The following is a 21,672-nucleotide window of genomic DNA, read 5'->3' on the forward strand; positions in this document are numbered from 1 at the left end:
TTTAAGAGTGGTTCACAATGGTACTGTTTCATTTGGATATTTCTGCCAATCTTCACGTTTTCTTCATCATGCATTTCAATCCTTAGTTTCTTCAGTATTCATTACCATCACTGTTGCTGAATTTAAAACAACAATAAGTGTTTGTGGTTTTTAAGAATGATATTTTTTTAATTGATTTGAGAGAGAGAGAGAGAGAGAGAGAGAGAGAGACATTGATCAACTACCTCCTGCATGCCCCCCTACTGGGGATTGAGGCAGCAACCTGGGTATGTGCCCTGCCTGGGGATGGAACCTGCAACCTCTTGGTGCATGGGACTATGCTCAACCCACTGCGCAACACTGGCCAAGGCTAAGTGGTGTTTTTTTAATAGAATAGTCAGCAATGCCAAGGAAATTTCGTCAAGGTCTGTGAACACATCCATATGGCATACAATGGGCCATGATTTACTCAATTGTGTTTGGTAGGTGGGTGTGTGCTGCCCCGTCTTTCCACTCACTCCTGGGAGAGAAAGAGCTTCCTGGGGGAGAACGGTCTCCACCTTTCACGGCCTCCCTCTGCAGAAACCACCCTGAGGAGGTGACATCGCGCTCTGTGCACAGACACAGCCTCGGTTAGGAGCGAGCATCGAGATCCTCGGAGACGTTTGGGTAGGCTGCTTCTTCCAGCCTCTCCCTTTTCCCATTTGTCCCAGTAAAACCAAGTCTTTGTGACTCTTCCTATACACTGAGTGGCCAGATTATTATGACCACCTGACGTTTGTAGGCAAATTAGCTATAATTTCGCGCTGAAGTTGCTAGAGAGCCAGACCATTGTAAATAGGGGAGCAGGTTGTTTACCAGGACAGAAGTGATTTTTTTCTGAAGATATGGGTAAACAAGGCAATTTAACAGCCTTTGAACATGGGATGATTGCGGGCGCTCGGAGCCATGGAGCAAGTATCAGCAAAAGAGCTGAAGGCCTGTTCGAACACCTATGCTGTCTGCAGTTACCAAGAAAAAACGACTCCAATTCGCACAGGAACACAAGGATTGGACAGTCGAGCATTGGAAAAAAGGCATTTGGTCCGATGAATCACGTTTCCAGTTGCATCATGCAGATGGCAGAGTGAGAATTTGGCGGAAACAGAATGAAAGCATGCACCCCACAAGCATGAGTACAACCCTTCAAGCTGGTGGGGGCAGTGTTATGGATTGGGGCATGTTTTCCTGGCATGATTTGGGCCCTTTAATTCATGTGGAACAATGTCTGAATACAGCAGTTCTCAACCTGTGGGTCACGACCCCTTTGGGGGTCGAACGACCCTTTAACAGGGGTCGCCTAAGACCATCAGAAAACACATATATAATTACATATTGTTTTTGTGATTAATCACTATGCTTTAATTATGTTCAATTTGTAACAATGAAATTGGGGGTCACCACAACATGAGGAACTGTATTAAAGGGTTGTGGCATTAGGAAGGTTGAGAACCACTGGAATAGCACAACATACTTAAGCATCGTTGCTGATCAAGTTCATCCTATCATGTTGATGGGATATCCCAATGGAGATGGCTTATTCCAACAAGACAATGCGGCATGCCACAGTGTTCGTATTGTGCAGGAGTGGTTTCAAGAACATGAGGGAGACTTTACCTTGCTTAGGTGGCCCCCACAATCACCAGATCTCAATCCAATTGAGCATTTGTGGGACAAAGTTAAAAGAGCCATCAGGCAGCTGGTTCCACAGCCATCAAATCTCACAGAACTGGACAGTGCTATTCATCAGGCATGGTGTCAGATTCCTCGCATCACCTTTCAACATCTCATGGAGTCAATGCCAAGAAGAATCGCCGCAGTATTGAAGGCAAAAGGTGGCCCAACGAAGTACTGATGGGGTGGTCATAATAATCTGGCCACTCAGTGCATAATAAAAGCCTAATGTGCTAAGTGTCCAGTCATCCGTTCATCCGTTCAAACAATCAAAGCTAAGGCTGCTCAACCGCTCACTATGACATGCACTGACCACCAGGGGACAGACAGTCAACCAGTCGATGAGTCGCCATGTCATGCACTGACCACTAGGGGGCAGATGTTCTGACTGGTAGGTTAGCTTGCTGCTGGGGTCCAGCTGATCGGGACTGAGAGAGACGGACCAGACACGCCCTGGAGTCCTCCTGCAGTTCCTCCCCATCTGGTCAACCTCTGGAATCCCTCCCTGGCCCCAACCATGCACTGGTGGGGTCCCTCAGCCTGGCCTGCACCCTCTCACAATCTGGGACCCCTAGGGGGATGTCAGAGAGCCGGTTTTGGCCCAATCCCGCTCAGCACAGGAGCTGCCCCCTGGTGGTCAGTGCACTCCCACAGGGGGAGCACTGTTCAGGCAGAAGCCAAGCTCACAGCTGGCAAGAGCAGCGCCAGTGACAGAAACCTCTCCTGCCTCCGCGGCAACACTAAGGCCCATGGGGAGCGGGCCTAAGCCGTCAGTCAGACATCTCCCAAGGCCTCCCGGACTGTGAGAGGGCACAGGCTAAGCTGAGGGACCTCCCCACATCCCCCCTGCAGTGCACGAATTTCATGCACCAGGTCTTTAGTGAATAATATGAGACCTAGACCATGTTCCCAAACAATATCACCTAAGATTGAGCTGACCATTTGGGATGTTTCTTTCTCTACCTAGCAAGTTGCCGACTGAAAAGCATCAAGCAACTGCCAAGTCCTCCTAAGAGTTAATCACATACATGCGGCTTTGCTTCCTGAAAGTCAGAGGTGTTGGAAGACTTAGCTATTGTGTTTACATCTCTTCAACCAGGGCCACCAAGCTGTCAGGGAGCCACAACAAGAATGGTGTTGTCAGGCACCTGCCAGGAAGCCACTGGATGCAGATACACCCCAACATCACCGCCGCCCCTTACCCACTACCCACCACGCAGCTGGACTGTCTAGAGAGGGTGGAATGACAGAGAGGCAAAGAGAGGAGAAAGAAAAGATAGAAGACAATAGTTATGGAGGGAAATGTGCCTTTAGAGCAGGAAACCCATGCTAGACCCTTCTAATTGGAAAAAATAGATTTAGTCCAAACTGAAAAAGAAAAAAGTGCAACTTCTGCTAAAAGGCTAATGTAGCTGCTGGCTGGGTATCTTTCACAGGTAAGATGTGTTGAGGGAGGAAAGCTGTGCCCTGAGCCCTAGGATGGGCAATCCCGACTCTTACTCTTATCGGTGTTCCTGGCACATCCGGCACATGGCAGTGCTCTGGCAGTCCGAGCCTTCAACACTGCCAGCTTACGGGCAGCAGCGGCTGCCGCGACTTCATCTCCAGACTTGAATGACAAAGGCAATTCCATAGTGGCTTCCTTTTCTTTCCTTTCTTGGACAACTCTGAAGGGAAGAGAGTTTTTATCAGAATCAGAGAAATTAAAGATGGAAAATTATGGGCCGCCAGGGCACCACCCTAAAAGTATAGGGTTCATGATCATGCATGTAGACCATCTGTCAGGGTAAATGCTTTGCCTTGGGACTTCCCATTTTAGTTCCTTCTATCTGCCCTGAACAGACACCTGCAAGCGGCAGCCAGACTCCCCAGGACAACAGCAGGATTTGGGAAGGTGGGCACTGCGTGCAGGTTACAGCCGGGTCGCTCACTCAAGACGCCACCCAGCACCACTCAGAGAGGAAGATCGTTTTCCTTGTTGCTGGACAAAGTGCCTCAACTAATCTCAGGGGCTGGTGCAAGGCCCCCCAAGGGGGAAAGCTGAATTCCAGTCCGGCCAGGGGGCAGCAAGCAGCCTAGGTAGCCTTGCTGGGTGTGCATGTCGTCACCATGGAAACTAGAGGGGGAGATTGTGTCTGAGAGCATGGATCGGACAGGTCTTTAGCACAGGATGAAGGGGCGTGGTCGGCCTGGGGCCAGGGCTCTGCAGACAGGGCCCCCACCTCCACCCCTTGCTCCGCTCCTCATAGGAGGGCTGTGGAGTGAAATGATAGGTGCTTATGAAAGGCTGGCTGGTATTATCATCAAGATCTGGGGGAAAAGGTGGTCCCTCAGGTCTCACCAGTGGTCCACGTGGCCCCAATAGCACTGAGCCGAGGGGGGGAGTCCCCTCAGGGGGCAGTCCTCTCCCACCAAAGTTCTACGTGTGAGTTTGAAAGAACAGAATGGCTGACCTGTAAATCATGGTGATAATAAAGGCCCCAGCAATGAGCAGGATCAAGGCACAAAACACGTGCACATAAACTGAAAAACAATTTCCATTTACCATCATTTGGGTTCATTACAACAGGGCAGTCCTCCTCCATGAGGTGGGCCTGGGCCCTCCACCCTGCAGCCCTTCTCCGCCCAGCTCCCCCCTGAGCACTGGCCGCTCCACTAACACTGCCACTCCCCTCCCGAAACACCACCCTGGGACCAAGGCCACCCCCAGACAGATGAGGGCTCCACATGAAAGGGACTCAGGGTGGTGGCCTGGCTCCCCGACGACAGAGCACTGCCCCCTGAGGGGAGCCTGCAGCGGTGGTCCCTTGTCTGTCCACCGGGAAACAGCGGCAGGGGGCCTCCTGCCATCTGGCACCTCATCCTGCCCCCAACTCCCTGAAAGTGATTCCAAAGATGCTTTTTGGATGTTAAATTCCATTGGTCCGATTTCAAGTTACATTGACGGAGTTTTTCTGTACTAACAAGGGTTTACACGGTCCTCAATTGCTTCCATCTTCTCAAAACGGAAGAATCAGGGCCTTCAAAGTGACTCTTAGGGGGTGGCCTCTATTCCGTGTTCCCCTGCATAGGAGCATTAGTTGGTTTAAATTCTCTGCCCCCTCCACTCCCACCGCGCTTTCTCCTAGGGGTGTAGCAAAAGGCACAGAGAAGGTTCACGTTCAATGATGTTGAATGAAGCGAATTGAAATGAACAAATCAAGTTCATTGTATTTGAAAGCGTGAAATGAGAAGTTTTTAAGGGACAAGAAGGTAAACCTCAAAGTTTTGAATTCCAGGGAATGTGTATCCCTTAGTGGGATCTTTTGTCTTGGTTCATGAAATAAATTCAGAATTAATGGTAGTGAAGTCCGGTTAAAGAGACACACATATGTAGACAATGTTTCAGGATTTGATCATCAGCGCATCTTCTGTATCTTTATATGTGCAGGTATTTTTGGTCCTTGAGGTCAAGCTCCTGGAGGCAGTGTCTGGCCAGCACACTACTTGTTATAAACAATATGTGTGGTTTTTAATAAACCGTATATGATGATCCTTCAGAAATAGCAGCATCCTTCAGAAATAGCAGCAATTGAAAGACAGCATTATTTTCTTTAAGAAGTATCTGGAGAAATTCTCCTCCAAATATAACTAAACAGAAGTTTTGCAATCAGCTCGGCACGTCTCCTGGAGAAACGGAAGTCATACACTCGGGAGACATGACATGTTACATAATGTGCCTAAGTCAAGGCTGAAGGGTGAAGGCAAGTCACTCTCTCTGAGTCCCTGATTGTTTCTCAAAGATCTAATGCTAATTCCCCAAGTTCACATTCTTAATCATACAGATTATGCCGTAACACAATGAGCACTTCAAACCAGCCAATTTAAGAAGTTGGTGAAAGGTTTTCATAACATGGAATTATGCGCACAAAGAGCTCATAATACCCTGTCACCGAATACTACAACTTACACAGCACAAAGGTTCAGTCGCCGTCTTCAGTGAGTAAGATGTCAAAGAAATGAGAAGTAATTTGAGGGCTCAGTGAGAACCCAATGCAGGGCTCACTGCCCAGACCCTTCCCACAGATGGCCCACCCTCGCCAATGTGAAAGAAGTCAGAGGCGAGAAAGAGCCCAGCCCACACGACTCACTTGTGGAAACTGAAAGAATGAAAAGAGGATTAGCACTCGCCTCCATGCAACAATGACACATCCACTTGCAGAGCAGTGGGCTCTCTTCAAGGAGAAAACATTCTTGAGAGCTCATGGGGGTTGGGGGGAGAGTAGTCCGTAAAGACACCAATAATGAAGGTGCTGTAAGGTGTTATTCATTTTTCAAATGAGTAACAGGCATAAATAAGGTGATTACACTAATTTAAACAATGTTTGTGATACATGCTAACATTTACAAAATGGCCAACTCCCACGGGAAATCCTGATGAGATGATGCTCGGGGAGGGACCGGTGGGGAAAGCAGCAGCAGCTTGGATTGCGCTCCCTTGCTGGCTGCAGTCTCCCCTGGATGCTCTGTTTCACCACTTCCTGCTGTTGTCTCTGTTTCTCTGGGAGATGAGAAAATTGGCAACATTAATGGCTAAAGACGGTGTCCAGTTCTGTGACTTGACCTAGGAATTGAATATCTTCTACATCTTTATATGTAGAAGATTGAAAGAACAAACCCAAATGCCCTTTGGATGTGAATGTGTCCTGCTTTTAGGACCCCCAAATGGTAAAAGTCCCAGAAAAACTAAGTTGCATAAATGCCTAGGATACTGGAGTCCGCTAAGAAGGAAAACCCTGTGATGGAAACGAAGTGAGCTGAATGGAATCATCTGCTGCTCTCCAAATAGGTGTGTGTGTGTGTGAGTGAAACCACCAATACACAAAACAGAAATAGAAAGATGATAAGTGCCCAAAGCAGCAAATTATGGCCAAATCACCAGCCAGTGCCATGAACTCAGCTCAGGAGTACCTGTCACATACTCTAGGGAATGAGCTGTTGGAATATAATATAATATAATATAATATAATATAATATAATAAATATAATATAATATATATAATATAATATAATCCAATCTAATAATAGACAAACATGGTAATTAACCATAACTTTGCTACCCTTCCCATTGGCTAATCAGGGCGATATGCAAATTAACTGCCAACCAAGACGGCGGCCGGCAGCCAGGCAGCTGATTCGAACAGGAGGCTTGCTTGCTCCAGTGATGGAGGAAGCCAACGTTCCCCGCCTGCTGCTGCCGGCCTCTGAGCTGCACTCTAAGAAACAATGTTGCAATTATAGAAGCTAAACAAACCCCAGATACCTGCTTTCAGCCAGCCGGGCCTCAGAGCTGGAGCCGGCTCTCAGCTCCAGTGACAGCCATAGAAGGTAAATAAATCCCAGAATAAAAAAAAAAAGAAAAGAAAAAAAGGAGAGGTTGGGAGCTTCAGTCGCCCGCCAGTCTGAAAACGGCCCTCAGCCCCTCACCCAGACTGGCCAGGCACCCCAGTGGGGACCCCCACCCTGAAGGGGGTGTGACCAGCTGCAAACAGCCATCAGCCCGTCATCCAGGCTGGCCAGGCACCCAAGCGGGACCCCCACCCTGATCCAGGACACCCTTCAGGGCAAACCAGCCGGCCCCCACCCATGCACCAGGCCTCTATCCTATATAGTAAAAGGGTAATATGCAAACTGACCCTAACAGCAGAACGACTGGGAATGACTGGTCACTATGACACACACTGACCACCAAGGGGCAGACGTTCAATGCAGGAGCTGCCCTCTGGTGGTCAGGGCGCTCTCACATGGGAGGAGCTCTGCTCAGCCACAAACCAGGCTGATGGCTGCCAGTACAGTGGTGGTGGTGGGAGCCTCTCCTGCCTCCTCAGCAGCGCTAAGGATGTCTGACTGCAGCTTAGGTCTGCTCCCCACTGGCAAGTGGACATCACCCGAGGGCTGCCAGGCTGCCAGAGGGATGTCTGATTGCCATCTTAGGCCCAATCCCCTGGGGAGCAGGCCTAAGCCAGCAGGTGGTCATCCCCTGAGGGGTCCCAGACTGCGAGAGGGCACAGGCTGGGCTGAGGGACCCCCCCCTCCCCCCGAGTGCACAAATTTTTTTGCACCGGGCCTCTAGTATAATATAATATAATATGCCGTTCAACATTGGAAGACCCAGGACTCAAAAAGATTTCTCAAATAAGATTCTGGCTAAACTGTGGGTTTTAGGATGAGATAGGTGAAGGATAATGAACTCCTTTAAGGAAAAGCACTATGTCTTGTTGCAAATTCACTGCCTGATTATGTACAACTAGAGATTCATTCAAGCTCAGAAGTAACTTTCAGGGTGACATCAGCATAAATGCCTTACAAGAAATATATAAGGGAGTCCTTCAGGATAAAAGGGAAAGATACTGGACAATAACACATCCACATGAGTAATAATTTGATAAAATCCAATATTCTTTGATAACAAAACACTTAAGAAACTAGGAACAGAAAGGAACTTCCTCAACCCATAGCTTCCATCACACTTAAAGGTGAAACACTGGAAATTTGCCCTAAAATCAGAAATAAGATGAAGATGTCCATTCTCACTGCCTCTATTCACCATTGTACTGGAGGTTCTAGCCAGGGCAACTAGACAAGAAAATTAAATAAAACCATCTATATTAGAAAGAAAGAAGTAAAACTATCTCATAGGCAGATGGTATGATTTTACACGTAGAAAATCCTAAGCAAGCCATTAATAAATGAGTTGAAGAAGGTTACAGGATACAAGACAAATACACAAAATTGCAGTTCTATATACTAGCAATCTTTCAGTTCTCTTGGGTACATATTGAGGATTCTATGTACAATTTGAAAGTAGAATTAAGAAGACAATTCCATTTATAGTAACATTAGGGATGCTGGGTTCTCCCAAAGGTGGAAGGCGGGATTAATAAGGAGATGTGTTCCCAAGTCATCCTATTCAAGATCTAAAGGAAAAGTTGTTGTCAGAAAACCCTCCCAGCTGTAAATGGCATTCATTGTGACCTCTCATCTGCCACCTTTTGAGAAGCCAAACGTCCTTTTCTTTTGCCCTAAGTGCTGAATCTTCACCAGAAAACTAAACAGATGCTCTCCCTTTGGGTGAGCCAAGATCCAGCCAATACATTAGCTTCTTGAGTCATTTTATCCAGCATATCACTTACTTCTTAAAAGAGCTGGCTTAGAGTTGTGGGTCATGGGACCAGGCAGCCCTGTGGGCCAATAGTTGGTAACACTCATGGGTCATCAATGTTTCTGACTTCCTAAGTCTGACTGTGTCCCAGGATGAGAAGGCAGACGCACTGTCTTGCCTCTGAGGGGCTCAGTTGAACTGGACTCAGAGGAGAAAGAAGAGAAGAGAAGAGATCCTCCCAAGCCACAGAGCACAAGGGCAACTGTGTCCACTTCGGGGGGTGAGGACCGGAGAGCAGCCTAGGACAGGGAGGGGCATCAGAGCTGTTGAGTGTCCCGGCCAGCGGCCAGCTTTTCGTATCTGTGGGCACTTTCCTCCTCTGTGGTGAGGGCTTGTGTAGGCTGCCCTGGCCCACGGACTGTTTAATCTCCTCCCAAACAGTCCTGGAGCCCATTCACCCTCATTTCTGAAAGGGACACAAGGGCAAGAAAACCCATCAACCATCAAGAGGCACAAAGACCTCTGGAATTTCTCTAAAGTGTGAGAAAATATACAGAAAGGATATTTAAAGCAGCATCCCTTCTGGGCCAGGCATCTAGATTATATCCTCCTCTGCGCCCCCCTCCCTCCCACCCCCCCCACCCCGCCCTCTGAGCAGGGGCTCACCCAGAGCCTCCCCTGGCGGGCTGGCAGGAAGCAGCCCTGTTCTGAGGATGATGCTCTCCCCAGATCCCACAGCCCCCACCCCGGGAGTCCCTGCGGGCCCTACCTCCCCAGGCACAGCCCAGACTGCAGTGACTGGGAGCAGATCTTAGTGCCAGGCTGTGGTTTTATTCTGATCAGGATGAGACTGCAGGGACCTCCCCCAGCCCCTCCCACTCTCCCCAGCATAGGGGTCCTCAGTCATCCTCAGGGTCCCAGTTACACTCTCCAGCTCCCGCCTGGTCAGGTCTTGCCTTTCCCAGGGCCAGCAGCCAGCACCGCCCCCAACCAGGTGCTTTTGTAGTACTGAGTCCCCACCTCCAGCGGTTACACCCCCAGAATGACCCAGGTCTCCCAGGAAGGAGGCTCTCGGTCAGTCTTCTTCCACAGCAAGTCTACCCATCTGGGAGGGGACTTTGCCGGGTGGCCTGTCCCAGTCCCAGACCCTCACAGCCCTCTGCTCCCACTACTGCAGAGATGTGACCAGGACGATGTGAGAGGCCTGTCCAGGGACGGAGACCCGGGAGGGAAGGCAGGCCCACCCTGGGCCTCCATGGCTTTGTCCGCCTGGGTGGGCCCAGCCCAGATACTTACTGGAAACTGACTTTTCATGGCAGACACCTCTGTGAAAGCAGCGCCCGAGTCCCTTGCACTGATCTCTGCTGACGTTGTGGCTGCATATGTGGTCCAGAGGAATGTCGCACACTGCAGAGCAGACACAGACCCGCTATCGCCCGGGCCACAGCCACCCCCATCATTCTCAATACCACCAGGCTTGGCGGGGAAACTCGGGAGTGCATGTGGTGGGTTTTTAATTATGCATCATAGAAATCTCACTTCGAAACTAAGATCTGGAATATATTGGGAGCTGAACAAAATAATGCCAAGTTAATGACACAGAATAATGCAGGGGCCGCTAACGATGAACGAGATAATACATCTCTGAGGAGTGGAGCGCTCGCCTCGCCAGGCTTGGCGCTCTAGCTCCACAAAGAAAGCGGGGAACAAAGACCTCACACAATGGATATTCGGGAGTTCAGGTTATAATGTGTAATTAATTCACTTGTAAGCAGACGGTGAATTAAATGATCACTATGGGCTGAGCATTAGTTCAGAATTTAAAAGTTGAATCAAAAGGACAAAGTTTAATGCCAGTTCTGACCAAAAAGAGAAAAAAAGATAATGAATGCGCCATACACCGCAGGGGGTAAGTAGCCGCTTCAGCAGAGCTCAGCTGCCCAACGATGCACCTTCAGCTTTGAGGACCTGTGGTTCCCTAACTGGCAGCAGCAGCGTCTGCCTGACCCTGGGGGGTATCTGTCACTAGGGGGAGGGGAGGCGGGGAGCCCGCCCACCTCCTGACTCTCCGATGAATTTTCCTAGGGTTCATTTAGACCAGTGGTCGGCAAATTGCGGCTCGCGAGCCACATGCGGCTCTTTGGCCCCTTGAGTGTGGCCATGAAGTTTCAATCGCACTGTACGTGGTATTTTGTGGAAGAGCCACACTCAAGGGGCCGCAGTTTGCCGACCACTGATTTAGACTTTCAGACTAAAGGGTTCCAGAGAAACCGCTGTCTCTCATGCTTTTCTCTCTCTTTCCCTAGACACCCCCGACTCCGGGTGTGACAAATACTGTCGCCATGGCTGCCCACGCCCGCCAGGGATGTGATGGAACAGTGATGGCCTCTGAATGCCACTGCAGCCCTCGGAGCCCACAGCGGACTCCGGCAGAGTTGGAGGATGTGAGACATCCAGCCGCTAACCTCCTGCACCATGGCTCTCTCCTAAAGCTGGGTCCTGGTGGCCAGTGACCGGGAGGGGCAGAGGGGCCTGTCCTTGGCACAGCTGGACTAGAGGGGCTCCCAGGCTGGTCCAGGAGGCCGTGGCATGCTGGCTCCCCAGGGGCCCTGTGGTCACTGAGTCTCAGTCCCTCTGCAGAGAGGCTGTCAGTTTAGTGGACGGGGAGCTGTGCTGGGCTTTGCTCCCAGTGTGGTCTGGGCTGCAGGGAGCCCACCGAAGGCCCTCAGGGCGGTGATGATGGTCTCAGGGACACAGCGAGGGGAGCACCATCATGCCGGCCTGTGGCCCCCACAGAGGTCAGACGGCCGGCTGCTGCTGACAGTCCTCAACCTCATCCAGAAAGATCCCGAGACTCAAGACCACACAGCTGGTGGGCATAGCTGGGACCTATTTCCATCACGCCTCTATCCCCACCTCACACCTCTATCCCCACCTCACGCCTCTATCCCCACCTCGCCCCATGGCCAAGGGGACAAGGGTTCCCAGACCTGCTCCAGGTGACAGTGGGTGTTTACTGCAGCAGACACATGGGTGAGAAAATATTCATTGTCCCCTCGGCCTGGGACGTTGCTCAGCCCGTTGCTCAGCCGACTGAGCCTCAGCCTCCAGGGCTGGCTGTTCTTTAATATTGCCACGCAGGTGAGACAGTCTTGGCACCGATTTCCCATTTGGCTGCCTTGATGGACTGTTTTGGAACAGCCGCTGGTCCCCCGCCCCCAGCTTCGTGGCAGCTGTCTCCCCATCGCATCTGGGACTCCCGTGGGCCTCCCTGCCCCTCCCCAGCACTGTTTCGCTTGCTGGGATCTCCCGGGATGTCTCAGTGTATTTCTTCACAGTCCCCGCATAGCAGGGTCTCACGTCTCCAGCCCTGGCCGCCCCGGAACCTCCCTGGTCAGTCCCTTTGCCAAGCCAACAAACAAAAACTAAAGAGGAAAACCAAATTGCCTTTCCTTTTGCTTTTCTATCTTTTTGTTCATTACTATAGTCGTGCATGAAGAAAAACTTAGCTGAGAAAAATATTCAAGACACACACACATGCACGGTGGGAGTGACACTTCCCTCTCCTCCCCAAGCCCCAGGGGTCTCACTTCTAGAAACTCCCTCTGTGCGGTTTTAAGCGACTGCAACCACATTATATCTACACGCTAACCACGTGCCCTGGAGAAAGCCACATTTACACAAAGTTTTCTTCAACACCCAGGCAGCATCCAACTTTGCACCCTGGGCACCCAGGATGGGCACAGGGAAAGGTGAACTTTACTGTTAAGAAATATTTTTTTTTCTTTAAAAAAAAAACCACTCTTGCCATAAAAGTTATGAAGTAGCTGAAGTCTATGTTTGCATGTCATATGAAAACATCTTTAATCCTCTAACCCCTTGTGAAATAGTTAAAAATATTTCTTATGCTGAAAACCTCAGGTTTGGGGTTTTTTGCAATGAAATTTTTTAAAAATGAAGACTTCACAGCATTTTCCTACATTATTTTAAAAAAAACAAGTTTCGCCGAAGCTGGTTTGGCTCAGTGGATAGAGTGTCGGCCTGCGGACTGAAGGGTCCCAGGTTCGATTCCGGTCAAGGGCATGTGCTTGGGTTGCGGGCACATCCTCAGTAGATGTGCAGGAGGCAGCTGATCGATGTTTCTCTCTCATCGATGTTTCTGACTATCTCTCTCCCTTCCTCTCTGTAAAAAATCAATAAAATATATTTTAAAAAAAAAAAGTTTCTTTGCCTTCCCTTGTCAGCCTGGTGCTAGTCGTCTACACCTTGGGTTGAAATAGGCCCCTTGAAGGTTCTCTTCTCCTTACCTGCAAAACTCCTCAGGAATTGCGGGTGGGACTTTTTGAGTTCTGGCATATATCTCATTGTGGCAGTTGAAGGACGGGTGAGGGCTCAAGGGAACCTGGGAGAGAGAGAAATTAGCACAGGCCAGACCTTGAGGCAGCCAGGCTGCGTGGGTCCGGTCTCACCTGTCCGTCATGTCCCCAGCTGAGCCCCCAGCCACACGTCTCCCAGTTAGACTCCAAGCAGACTTCAGAATCAAACAGGAAGCTGGCCACCTCCTCCCTCCTGCTGCCACTGATGAGCAGAGTGTGGAGTGAGTGGCTGGGCCACCCCACCTGCTGTGATGTCACAGAGCCCCGTGACCACACAAAGGGCAGGACTGTGACGCTGGCCACTATAGGGCAGGCAGGATGCTTACAGGGCCGAGGAGGGTGGGAGAGCCTTAAGGGCAGGCATGGCATCAAAAACCCTGCCTTCTGCCTGGTGATGTGGCTCCATGGTTGAATGTCAACCTATGAACCAGGAGGTCACAGTTTGATTCCCAGTCAGGGTACCTGCCTGGGTTGTGGGTTTGATCCCCCGGGGGGGGGGGGGGGGTGTGTGCAGGATACAGTTGATCAATCAGTGATTCCCTCTCATTAGTGATGCTTCTCTCTCACCCTCTCCCTTTCCCTCTGAAATCAATGAAAATATATTAAAAATAAACAACAAAAATAAACACCTGGCCCTCCTCCAGACCCTACAGTCAGCCCGTTCCTATGGGACACCAGGCCCCCCTTCGGAACCAGTGTTTGAGTCCTGCCACTCCTGTCCTCACTCCATGGTCTCCTTCTTAGAGAGCCCACTTCTGCTGGCACTGCTGGGACGCAACTGTGGGCGAAACAGACAAAAGTGCCCACCCTCAGGGAGCGAATTCCATGGAAGGAGACAACAAACATGCAGGGCAGACACGCGCTGTGAGAACAGGAAAGCAGAGCACACAATGGTGAGCAAGTGGCCTCTGAATTAGACGGCACCTGAGCAGGTTTAGAAGGAAGTAAGGGGAGGCACCATGTGGGCATCCAGGAAGCACATGCAAGGCTGAAAGGAGCAGGTGCAAAGGCCCTGGGGTGAGGCAGGCCTGGTGAAGCTGAGAACCGGGGGCCAGGGCGGCTTGAATGAAGACAGAGACGGCACTGAGACTGAATCACAGGCAAGGGTGTAGGTTACTATTTGAGCTTCAGCCTTCACTAAGGGAAACAGGGCGCTAGGGCTGGATTCTGCGCAGGTGGGAAACTGGATTACATCTCTCAGGCTGTGCTGAAAATAGTAAGGAGGCAAGAGTAAACATGGGGAACGATGTAATCTGGGAGAAAAATAAGGGTGGGACCGGGAGTCACTGGTTGAATGTTTTTTGTGTCATTTTAGAGTCCATGGGATTGGCTGACAGATTTCTGAGCGGGAACAGGTCTGTGATGAGCCCAGGGTTCTGCCTGGGAGGCTGGAGGGTGGCCGCCACATGGAAGATGGCTATGAGAATCCAGGGGGAGCGGCCGAGCAGAGGCTGCGTCTGTGTGTCCAGTTAGGGCTGCAGTCCTGGGGGGGCATGCGCAGCGGGCAGCTGAATCGGAGTGCCATCAGCATGCGGGGAGCACCCAGGGGAGCCTGCGCTGGAGGGGCACCTGGGCTGGCTGGGACAGAGCCTGCAAACTGGAAGACGCAGCTGGGAGTCCGGGTGGTGGGAGGCACAGATGGCATGGTGTTGAGATGGGAGAAAAAAGCGTTCACCTTCGGGAAGAACACATGGTCCTGCACCAAGGGCGGGTGAGGCATCGCGGCAGAGAGGGTCGTCAGAAGTGGCAGCCCCCGGGGAGCAGGCCTGGCTGCTGGCTGACTGTCGCATTGGCCAGGCCGCTGGGGCGAGGAGCAGAGGTTCTGCAGGACAGGGTGGTTGTACTGGCAGGACTGAAGCGGGAAGGAGACGTGAGGACAGGAGAGGAAGGATCGTGGGAGCGGCTGCAGAGGGAGGGGGAGAAATTACCCAGCCTCTCTTACTGTCCAACCATCCCAGGGGCTGCATCCTCTCAGGTTCCCAAACGGAGGCAGTGGGGTTCCCCTCCTGGGAATTTGAACCTCCAGCCAACACAAACCCCGGCTCACGTTCAGGTTCATGCCTCGGCAAACCTCGGGAGTTCATGGAGACAGTGCGTCAAGTGTGGTCATTTAAGGCTGGGCTCGGCACGGGAGCTGAGAAAGCCCTTGGGTGGGAGGCCGATGCTCACAACAGGCTTCCAGAAAGAGGCAAGAGCGGCCCTGAGTTGCCCGGGCATGAGGGCAGGCAGCCTGGGGTGGGGGGGTGGGGGGGGGGAGGCCGCTGCAGGGGCCTGAGAGAAAAGGAAAGGGTGCCTTCCCCTCCACCAGCAGGATCCACAGGGGCCACAGGACCAGGAGATGTCACTTCACCCCCAACTGGGGGCCAAGACCTGCAGAGCGCCACTGTTTGGGGAGACACCTCGCCCCAGGCCTGGCAGGGTGACGGCCAGTACTGCCTGAAGCCGCTGTCCACTCTGACCAGCGGCCAGGCCCCCGAGGACGGGGCTTACAGTCCACAGGAGGGGGAGCCAGTGTGGCGGGGGCCTGTCTCTCCCTGTATTAGCCTGGAGTCCTGTTCCCATGATAACCAGCGACTGCATTTACCCACTTCATTTCAGCTAAAGGCAGGGACATTTGCTGTTGTGGGGCTGTGCCGTCCTCCCTTGGAAAAATGGTAGGTGTTGCTGTGGGTTTTCTGAAATAGAAGTACCCTTGGGGTCCCTTACCACCTTTATTAGTTACAGCACAATGGGGTTTAAATGACCACCTGGAGCAACCGTCGGCCTCACTTCTTGGAAGGTGGGTTAGGTCGGGATCAGGCCCACTTGAGAGGTGAGTCCACTTTCCCTACTGTTACAAGCTGAATCGTGTGTGTCCCCCACAAAAAAGATCTGTTGAAGTCCTGATCCCAGTACCTGTGCTCATGACCTTATGTGGAAATAGGGTCTTTGCAGACACAATCAGGTCAGGATGAGGTCACACTCAGGGTGGAAGGGAAGACTTCCTACACTCCCAGCTTGGCAGTGCTGTTTTCTTCCCTGACTCTGTTTCCTAGCCCTCTTAGCTGGCCAGGGAGGCCCTGCGTGGAGAGTGGCGGGAAAGGGCAAGGCTTGTAACGGACAAGTAACTTTCTGCTATCAGGCCCTTCTTGCAAGGGCCTCACAGAAATCTTGAAAAATGATGTCACTTGTTCAACCCCCCAACATGGTTTAGAGCATCTCCCAGGATGAGTCATTATTCCACTGTGGCAGACAAAGTGGAGGCCGTACCTAACAGTGTCAGTTCCATTGCCTAATTTTGTATCTTCAAATACTCCCAAACCCTCGATTTTAAAGGCAAACTGGTATTTTCCAGTGTCCAAAACTCACCCCAGAATTAAAAAATATAAAAGTCAAAATAAAGTGTAAATGTAACTTTACACACACAAACACATCATGGAAAATAAAGTGACATATTTGTAACATAAGAAAAAATAATCAGTTTAATAATTACAACAACATAGTATGAGTAGTCAGCGCCAGGACAGTCGGTGGCATTTGCGCGGTGTCCCCAGGGCTGTAAACGCGGCCTCTGCGTCCTGGAGAAAGAAGTGGAGGACAGCAGGAAGTCCGCCAGAGCCGGAGGTTTCCGAGGCCCGGACCCTGGCGCACGCGGACAGGCACACTCTGCAGAGCACAGTGGGCAGAGCTTCCGAGGCCACACGTCAGTGTCGTGTGGAAATAAAAGTGCTTCACATCTCAGGATAGGAATGGCTTCGTCTCCTCATCCAAGAAAGGTGAGAGCAGAGAAGTAACCCTTAGAGTCAACAGCGCCCCTTTCTACCATCATCATCCACTCCCAACCCCTCAGGAGTCACCCGGAGAGACGCGTGCAGTCTGTTTATAAGAGGGCAGGTCTGTAGAATTGCTCAGATGCATTTTCTCTGCTCCCTAAAAAGTTTAGTAAAATATTGGATCCTGGGGAAGAAAGGTAATGCATTACACGGGCACCTCAACCATCACCCCGCCAGGGCAAGGGGAGGGACAGGGAAACACAAGTTCTCACTTGTCGCTTTAGCAACAGTTAAGGCAGGTGCTGTAAGAGACCCGTCGGGGATGCTGGCTGCAACTTCGCTCATCACTAAGTGGTGGAGGGATCAGGTGCTGAATGTTGTTCCTGAGTTAAAATTTGCTTAAGACAGCAAACTTCAGTACACTCAAATGTAATTGTTTTTCACCACAATGTCTTATGCATCACCAAAAAATACTACTGTAAAAAAAATGACACTATGTTCTAGTCCTAGCACTCATGAATGCTAAGTAGAGAAAGTTGGCAATTCTAGTTGAAAGGTCAAGTGTGGGCAGGTCAATGCTGGGCCCCACACACCTGCTGAGCTTGCAGCGGGAGGGCCAGCTCCAGGACCACCCCCCAGGGAGATGGGCGGGCACAGGGACTAATCAGCAAGGGCATGGAAACAGAACCATGGACAACCAGAAAACCAACTAGTTCCAAAGATGCCCAGTCCATAGGCATCAAAGATTAAAGGGTCACTGACCAATAAATAGGTTGCAAATCAAAGGTCACATCTGAGGCCAAAAAGGTATTTCTGAGCGGTCTCTAATGCACAGTGCTGCAATTCTGCTTAACAACGTAACACTTGTTCTATGAAGAAGTCATCTCACTAAAACCACCTCTTAGAAGAGGGAAACGGAAAGCGCAGACCCTGTGATATCGCCGATCCCATCTCCACGGCAGGATAAGCTGGGCTCCAAGGCTGTTCCTGCCGGGCTGCGAGGCTTCTAGAGCCCTGGCCCAGGGGCTGCGGAGCCAGGTTGGGGCCCACTTCCTCCTTCGTCTGCTCTGCAGTTTGGATACAGGGAGGGAATGGACCCACATTTAAACTTTCATTATTTAGGTGGGATTTAAGGTGGATATTGCTTATTCTTCTTTCCCAGTGAGCTCTGCAGTAATGCTTGCTGCCCTGACGGTAAAGCAGAGCTCAGGGTTGACGCTGGCTGACACAGGAATCCTACCCATAGCACCACCTCGCTTCGTCTTCCCGGCCGCAGTGATGTGTAACAACACATTCTATTTGCAGATTCTAGTGAAGCGCTCTCTTTTGAGGACAAAGCAGTGCACTTGGTCACGTTATTAAACTAGCCTACATATACAAGTCTGTATGACCTCTCCAAGTGCAGTGGATACTCTGGTGACCACAGATCCACTCAAAGCAGACGAGAGGGTGCACCTGCAGCTGGACGTGGTGGCGTGAGTGGGACTTCCTGGGATTGATGGCTCAGGCCCAGACCCTCACTCAGCGACACCCGCATCGGTGACTGCAATACTGCTTTAACAGAAGACTTTCAAATGGCATTCAAGTGTCTCTGCAGCTATAAATAAGGTTAAATTAGGTAGGCAACCAACGTGGGAAGTATTTTCAGAGCACTGTAGAAACCACAGCGGTGGAGAAGTCAGGCATCTACCACAGCCACGCGTCTCTGCTTTCCATGCGTGTGTGCGTGAACACAACTTCTAGGTCATGGGATCAGAAAGATTAGTGGGAAGGAAGTTCTAGCAGGGGTATCAGATATAACAATCAGGGATATGCATTCAAAACAGGATATTTACAAGGAACATGTATATATAATATTTATATAGATTCAATAAAAGCCTGAAAGACCAGGATTTGTAGTCAGTCACTGCACTTATTGCAAAATGAGGTAATTGAGATGTTAGCAGAGTAAGATTAATGCAGTTGCCCTCGGTATCGATACCTCATGTCTGGACTCTTCAGGAACAATGTGTTTCTATTTGCCTGGACTCCAGCTTTTGTATGCACAGCCCTGCCCCAGGGTCCCAGCTTAGTCTCCTAACTGGTCTTCAAGAAAGAACCATGGACGTTCCTTAGAGGTTGGTCTCGTCCCAGGAAGGGTCGTTCATGTTCTTTAGAACTTTCCTCACCAGCTTTTCCAAGTCTTTGCGGGCTCGCTGTTCTTCCTCCAGAGATTTCTTCATCTTCTTGTTATCCTGTCAACAAAGCAGACAGGACATTCAGTGTGCTGGGCCCTGGAGAGGACTTCCTTCCCCCAGGAGGGCTGGGGTCTTGCCAATTGAAACTCTGTGCTGCAATGTGCCCTGTGCTGTGGGCGTGGGTGTATTCGACAAGACTGCCCACATGCCTCCACAGACACTCGCGGCTCCTTATCGCACAGTTGCTCTTGGGACCAAGACCAATCACAGATGGAAAAACAGTCCTAATGTCACTGACAATTTAAGTTCCGATTACTGAAGGGGAGAATCGCTGTACGACATACCTTAAGAACATGGCTGGAAATAGCAAAAGGAACATCTTGCACACCCCCACCCCCCTGCACCTTTCACACCTGTAAAGATCTTACAGTTATGTCCGGATGGAAGTAACAGCAGCTGAATGAATACAGAGTGAGTGACTAAGCACCTTCTCCCGTACAGTTTGCACCTAATCATTCCTCCGCATGGAGAAGGCGCACACACAAAGATGCATCCCTTGCCAAGGGGGCAGCACAAACCCGGAAGCCCCTCAGAGGAAGACAAGTATTTGGAAGCTGCAGGGAAGCTGCAGGGATGGCTGAGAGGCAGCTCAGAGCAGTGTCCCGTCCACCCCAGACCATGCTGAGCTCCGCTTCTCCTGAGCCTCCGGCCTGTGAAGCAGCACTTACCGCTCCCTCCTGAGACCAAAGCCATTTGTACAAATAATACATAGGGTGACCCCAAAAAAGTATACACACTTTGAATGATTACAAAGTCAGTGTTTATTAAGAGAGTTCATTTTCAATATTTTAAAAAAGCTACAGAAATGAATAACTTTTTTTGTTTGTCAATGCCGTTCTGGTGCAGGCACTGCTGATAACGTGAAGCAATAGACTCGCAAACATCAAGAATCATTTCGTTCCGTATTTGTGCACCCTCAATTCGCCAACTGTTGCTGGGTTTGTACTGTAAACTTTATCTTTTATGTATCCCTGTAAAAAAGTCTACTGGATAAATTTTCTTTGTTCAAAGCTTACTCTGGCTTACAGTGGTTCTCAACCTTCCTAATGCCGCGACCCTTTAATACAGTTCCTCATGTTGTGGTGACCCCCAACCATAAAATTATTTTCGTTGCTACTTCCTAACTGTAATTTTGCTACTGTTATGAATCGTAATGTAAATATCTGATATGCAGGATATATTTTCATTGTTACAAATTGAATATAAAGCATAGTTGATTAATCACAAAAACAATATGTAATTATATATGTGTTTTCCTATGGTCTTAGGCGACCCCTGTGAAAGGGTCGTTCAACCCCCAAAGGGGTCGCGACCAATAGGTTGAGAACCGCTGACCTATTATTTCAAATTAGTTAAATTTGAAAAGGAGTGAAAATTGAGTTATCAGCTATTAAAGTTTGTATACATTTTTGGGAATATCCTATGTCCCCCCAAAACCATATACATACTTATATACTTTGTCTAACTGACTTGTTGTTTTGGTTTCCTTGGAACAAAGACCATGTGTTACACTACAAAGTGGCAGAGAATAGTCACAGTAGGTAGTTAATAAAACTTTTAACTAGATGGAGTTTTAGATATTTTAAATGAGAGGACATGCTTACAGAGAGGAATGGAGAGAGAGAGACAGACATTGACATGAGAGAGAAACATTGATCGGTTGCCTCCTGTATGTACCCCAACTGGAGATCGAACACACAACCTTTTGGTGTATGGGACACAACCAACTGAGCCACTCCAGAGGGCTCCTTTCTGTATTATTTTGCTTAAGGACATCGACTTCATTTTCAATATAGTGTTTTCCTCTTTTCCCCCCATTTAAAAAAAAAGATTAAAAACTGATTATGACTCACCTGTCTTAATTCTTGGACTTCATCCTTCAATGCATAGACGGTATCAACAAGACTCCTAGAATAGAAAATAGAATGAACACCTGAACAAGGACAAGGGATGAAGAGGAGAGAAGCAGTTCATAACATGCCAGACGAAATAAACAGGGCCGCTCTACCCTCCTCTCTAAACACCTAAATTCATACACTTCAGAACAATCAGCCTCTTTCTATGGGCAGGTAGAGCCTAGTCAATGTTAACTCCCACCTACGAGGACACAAAGTAGTAGTTTCTGAAGCCACACCCCAACCCTCCTGGAATTTTTCTGACTCCAATGCTCCACTCCTCCCTCCCCACACTACCCCATCCTCCACACACACACCCTCTCATGCCCCCAGCCCTCCACACACATACCCTCCCATGCCCCTACCCCTCCACACACACCCTCCCATGCCCCCACCACTCCACACACTCTCCCATGCACGCGCCCCTCTACACGCACACACTCATGGTCCTGTACTTAGAGGACTTATAGGTCATTTCGCAAATCGGGACAGAGAGGACAGGTGAGTTGGCGGGTTTTCACAACAGTGTGATGGCGGGGGTGGGGGGGGGACACCTATTATATGGGTGGGTTGGTATGG

At 50.0% G+C, this 21,672-nt stretch overlaps 2 protein-coding genes across 9 annotated transcripts in view; both read right to left on the reverse strand.

Moving 5' to 3' along the window:
• Positions 1-75: 75 nt before the first annotated feature.
• On the reverse strand, positions 76-21,106 carry TEX29 (testis expressed 29). The gene is made up of 7 exons (XM_014454206.2): positions 21,052-21,106; positions 19,130-19,195; positions 13,141-13,235; positions 10,130-10,240; positions 4,146-4,215; positions 3,193-3,359; positions 76-116 (listed from the first exon to the last, which is right to left on the reverse strand). The coding sequence occupies exons 3-7, from the start codon at positions 13,196-13,198 to the stop codon at positions 76-78; spliced, it is 447 nt and encodes a 148-aa protein (XP_014309692.1). The 5' UTR covers positions 13,199-13,235; positions 19,130-19,195; positions 21,052-21,106.
• The window catches only part of ARHGEF7 (Rho guanine nucleotide exchange factor 7), a 102,539-nt gene continuing 97,514 nt past the window's right edge, over positions 16,648-21,672 (reverse strand). For all 8 annotated transcript variants that reach the window (XM_023752461.1, XM_023752460.1, XM_023752458.1 and 5 more), the window contains 2 exons: positions 21,052-21,106; positions 16,648-19,195 (listed from right to left, as the gene is read on the reverse strand). In XM_023752461.1, the coding sequence (XP_023608229.1) occupies positions 19,073-19,195; positions 21,052-21,106 (178 nt within the window). In that variant the 3' untranslated portion in view covers positions 16,648-19,072. The remainder of the gene's footprint in view (positions 19,196-21,051; positions 21,107-21,672) is intronic.

The sequence above is a fragment of the Myotis lucifugus genome, unplaced genomic scaffold (genome assembly GCF_000147115.1).
Source record: "Myotis lucifugus unplaced genomic scaffold, Myoluc2.0 scaffold_33, whole genome shotgun sequence".
Taxonomy (NCBI): domain Eukaryota; kingdom Metazoa; phylum Chordata; class Mammalia; order Chiroptera; family Vespertilionidae; genus Myotis; species Myotis lucifugus.